Source organism: Thermobia domestica, chromosome 5 (assembly GCF_964235325.1).
Source record: "Thermobia domestica chromosome 5, izTheDome1.hap1.1, whole genome shotgun sequence".
In the NCBI taxonomy this organism is placed as follows: Eukaryota; Metazoa; Arthropoda; class Insecta; order Zygentoma; family Lepismatidae; genus Thermobia; species Thermobia domestica.
Genome location: NC_137458.1, coordinates 287,796,605 through 287,801,560, shown reverse-complemented (window position 1 = coordinate 287,801,560; position 4,956 = coordinate 287,796,605). Strand labels below are relative to the sequence as shown.

Here is a 4,956-nt window from a genome sequence, read left to right as displayed (position 1 = left end):
AAAATGGCATTAAGACATATCTCGTGTTTGTTAAATTAATTAAATCAGGTGGTATGATTTTTCATTATATTTCTTCCTAACCACCCATAACACTAATGGACTCACATATTTAGACCCTATTATAGCCTCTATCTTGTTTAAATGTGTAAATAAAGTTCAGGTATGCAGGAAAATATCCCCGCCCCTGTTTCGTCCTCCATAAAAAGTTCAATCAGCGTTCCCACTGATATGGGAAATTCGCGCAATTTGAAGTACGGATTTGTATTACTCAAACCGTTTGTATAGCGTTATTTTGCTACAGCAGGTTTTTTTTTTTTTTTTTTTTTTTTTTATTCGTCTTGCGACGAGCCACAGCTTTCATATTTCCACTTTAAATTAGATGTAACGGCATTTTACTTACCTAGATATACTTAGGTCACTTATTCCCAATTTAAACAGCAAATGGTGTGTTTATGGTATTCTGGCGCTTCGGCCTACTGTCCCTTCCCACCGCCTATCTTTTCTAACAAGTATTTTCTTTCATCCAAAAATTCATACACGTCATGTTTAAACACAACAAGAACATAATATTTGAGAGTAATTATTACAAAAATTTGAGTATTAATTTTCTCCCATTTTGTTTTCATTCTAGGTTTTGCAGTAGTTGCAAGACACCTTGCAGAAATGAAAAATATGCTAATAGATTTAAGCAATGATGTTTGTTTACTGAAGGACCAATTAAAAACGGCAAATTCTACATCGCCTGCAAAAGTGAACTTACCGGAAAACTGCGCAATTCCATGTACATCAGTAGTTGACGTGTTAAACTTGGAAGAATGGCTTCAAGTACGTGACAATGCAACGACGCTGGTAAGCTTGTGTTCTAAATAATAGTATATTTGCATTTTTACGCTAATTTTGTTTCCGTACATCAATATTCAAAAATTGAATTAAGGAGACAAATTAAATATCATTCAAGCTGTTTACTTTAATGAACATCTTGCCAATTTTAGATACTTTATTCATTCCGGAATATCGTAAATTGTTTATGTAGGAAGATATTTCTAGTTTTTCCTTGGGAGGGGGGCTCACAGAATCCAGAGTCAAAATTTATTTTTGGATTTTAGGCAACTGTGGATGAAGGGAAGAAGTCGTAATAAGACGTACTCATGTAAGGTAACAGTGCAGTAGGCAGAAACAGACCTGCAACTAAACTGCCCGTCATTTTTATCTTACACCCTTCCTTGTCCCGTGTTAACCCAAAGTTGATTAAAAAGAAAGAATAAAAATCGAATGTGGATTCTTCAAGGGACCCTACCGGCGAAAGGAGCCCCCACCCTTCAATGAAGAGAGGCCAATTCAGTACGTTTGAAATACTGAAGAGGACTTCATTTAATTAATTAGTAGAGTGAATTTAAGAATAAGTTAAAGTAAATCGGGGGCTGGGTGGAAGGATACCTAAAAGATTTGAAACCAAGGGGATAGGGCCTCAAATTTCTTTTATTAAAATAAAATCCCATTAGAATAACGGAGAATTTGGCAAATTAAAAATAATACCTAGAGATGAATTTAATGTGTAAACGTGTCTAGGACTTTAACCTTTCGTTGTGCTACGTTCATGAATTGTTGAATTAAATTTACCGAACCCCATTATTTATTGTTTACGCGTCTTAAAAACACGTCAACTTTTAAAGTTCGTTCAAGGCAATACATTTTAATTTTTAACATTTTTCTTTGAAAACACTGAAGTACCAAATTGTGTAAACTCGTACCCACAAAGTAGATCACACTATTGTAGTTTATTTGTGGCAGCCCTGCTTCTAAACAATTATACGTTCAGATAATAAAGATGTTGCTCGGTAAGTTTGGTTAGAAACTTATATATATATATATATATATATATATATATATATATATATATATATATATATATATATATATATATATATATATATATATATATAAAACCGAAATCAATGGTCCACTTAACGAAGAACAAACCCCGGTAATATTTAACCGGATGGAATGCCTAGAGGAGGCTTTTTCCTTCATATTCGAAACTCTATCACGGACACGTATTCATGGTTCAAAATATTCAACATGAACCACACCGTCGTCTCTTACGTTACAACTTCGACCTTAAGTACAACGGCGATGTGTGTGTGAGATGTTCTTTGAGCACTCCCTGTTCATAAGTAGTTCCCACAAAGTATTAGAGCTTTAGAGCAGTTGCCAATGGGCAATCCCGTGTGTCGAACTACCCTAAACATGGGAGATCAACCGATTCGTGTGCTGTGTGCTTTCAAATTCAATGCATGAGCCGTACATCATCATGATTGTATCGGTACGCAAGAATGGGATCGAAATAATCCTTTATTCATCTGTGAACAGTTATTCTCCGTGAATAATGTTTTATCTTTTCAAAAATACGAAGTGATTTGATTACTAAACAGTTCATTCTGAAAAATTGCATCTTAGTTATCGACTAAACACCTCCAAACAGTAACTAGATTACTTGGGCTTTCAAGCGACGGCTGAACCGTCTCATTCCTTAAATGGTGTCTTTGCAACAAAAATTGCACTTTTAAACAATCCTCATCCTAGTCAGTGCGTAAGTAATGTTATAGAAATCCACCCTTAGATGTTAAATAGCTATTGCAATTGACGTGAGGCCATTGGTCTGTAGACCCACTAGTGGTATATTGTAATTGCTTGACTTACAACGTGAAGGAAGTGTTTCATTTCTTTTCTTATTTTCATAATTGTGTTTCAGGAAACGTACCTTGGCACTTTTGGTGGGAGAAATCTTGGCCACGTCGTGAGAAACATATTAAGAAGAGTTTTTACTGACGAAGTAGCGGTCTTGTACAATTGGACTGGGAAATGTAAAAAGAGATCCCTGGAGAAGTTGACCATTTCAAGAATAATAATAGGTAGGATATTACCTTATTTCGATACTTCTCGTAAATTTGATGCAGTGGCACTAGTCGACTTGTGTTGACGCCTTTCATTTCACTGAAGGAAATTCAATGATACTACTATGTAAGGAGCAGAGGTTGATGAAATATATTTGAATTATTTCATGTTAAAAGGGCATATCTGCAAAATCAATGAAGCTCATTTTCGCATTTCATCACCCTCTTCTAGCCTGGGCCGCCAGAAGGAACAAGAGTAGCGAGACCGGCCTTCACTGCTGGGAGTTCTGTACATTTTCAATAATTTTCTTCAATGCGGAAGAGAGCAATGTTGTGAAATGAGAACTGACAGTTGTATTGTATTTGGAGATGGAAGATTCGGTTTGGGGATATTCACGTAGCCCTATGCGATATTTACTGTACAGAAGATTGTGTGTAAGCAAACCTGGTGTAAAAGGAAATGTGTTTTCAAGTAGAAGCGGGCAGATGATATATACGACTTAACAAATTTTAAAAAACAGTTAATAGCGTTCTGGACGCCGAAATTAAATTGCCGCAAATTTTAAACGTTTCCCTAAATATTTCATAAACTTATAAAGAGGAGAAAAATTGCAAGTTGTTGTTCTTTTAACAATGTGATTTTCCAAATGATAGCGTAGTTACAACTCCTCTGAATGTTTTGGTTATGTAAAAAGCGAGGAATGAGTTGTTTTTTCGCGTTAAAAAGTTTATTTCCTAACTTCCAAACAACGGAAAATATTCAGAGAAGTTTTAACTACGCTATCATTTGTAAAATCATGCGTGCAATTTAATTTCGGCGTCGAGAGCCCTCTTAAAACCCACCACTTAAAAGAAAGAAAGAAAACTCGATGACCTATCATCAATTTTTATGTTGTAAAGAATTAAAACTTGATACAAAGTTTGGGAATAAAAATTAACTGTTATCAACGTTGAACGTAGTTAACTTTTTTTTTTTTTTGACACGAATTTCCTTCAGTTTGCCAATATCTGAGAAGAAAGCATAGCAGTGATTCTTGCAGTTGTTTACGTAGACTGTGACTTATCTCTAGTATTCGTGCATAGCTTATACAATGTTCTGACTTAAAGTGTTTGAAATTTCCTTCATGATTTTTACCCATTTTTGTTTTTGACCTCTCTTCTTTACTTAATTACAACCAAATATTATGATGTGAGGCTGTTAAAATTACTATTTCTGTGTGGTGAGTGCTCAGATTTTATTTCATTGTGTAGAATCGTAATTTTTTAAAATCAACTATCATTAAGACAATGGTTTTATTTTCAGTCACGCCAGTCTGTTACATAGAACATTGTAGTAAGTTTGCGTGTTCATATTTCAAGTGTTTTAAAACCGTTACTGAAGTACGGATAATAAAGAATTGATGTAATCTATTGGCTCTATTTGTAGTATATCTAGTATTGTTCTGTTGACTTCACAAATTATTTTCATTTCAGGGGCTGTGCGTCTTAATGGAGTAGCCAGGAAAGCAACAGACCAGGAAATAAAAGAAAGGATTCAGAACTGGTTCCGCTGGGGAAGAGATAGAAATGGAGGAAGGGAACGAAGGCGTACGTCATCTAATTTCCAAGAGACACAAGAGGAGACTAATCGAGAAGGAGGAATGGACCATTCTTGAGGCATTGCGTTCATCTGGGAAACAGGTTGCAGGATGTTCTACTAATTTTGTGAACTTTCATTCAGGTACAAGTGTTGCTAGTAATGTAAATATTTACAGTCCTTGTATAACAAGCGCTGATCTGAACTTTAGGCTTAGCACCAAAATTAATGACGTTACAAAATGCCTCTTTCTGTATGTAAAAAAAAAAAAAAAAAAAAAAAAGTTTTTGTTTTCGTTGTGAAATCATGACTAAGGCTTTTCACTTCGATGAGACACGTTTGGTTTTGGAGCTATACAGCTGCTGTCTGTTTTTCAGAATCTGGTTTTAACGGTATTCCAAGAGAGAAAAAATTGTGAGCAGAGAAGACCACTGAATTCTTTTAGAAAGGACGCTAATAATGAGTGTCCCAAACTTCACGCAAGAA

At 35.1% G+C, this 4,956-nt stretch overlaps 1 protein-coding gene across 2 annotated transcripts; it reads left to right on the top strand.

Annotated features, from left to right (window-relative positions):
• Positions 1-631: 631 nt before the first annotated feature.
• On the top strand, positions 632-4,697 carry LOC145686676 (uncharacterized). 2 transcript variants are annotated; one of them, XM_081760194.1, is made up of 3 exons: positions 632-825; positions 2,753-2,912; positions 4,368-4,697. In XM_081760194.1, exons 1-3 carry the CDS (start codon positions 664-666, stop codon positions 4,547-4,549), a joined length of 504 nt encoding a protein of 167 aa, XP_081616320.1. In that variant the 5' UTR covers positions 632-663; the 3' UTR covers positions 4,550-4,697. The 2 variants fall into 2 exon arrangements, with proteins under 2 accessions (XP_081616320.1, XP_081616319.1); XM_081760193.1 differs by having other exon boundaries at positions 632-849; positions 4,368-4,635.
• The last annotated feature ends 259 nt before the right edge of the window (positions 4,698-4,956 follow it).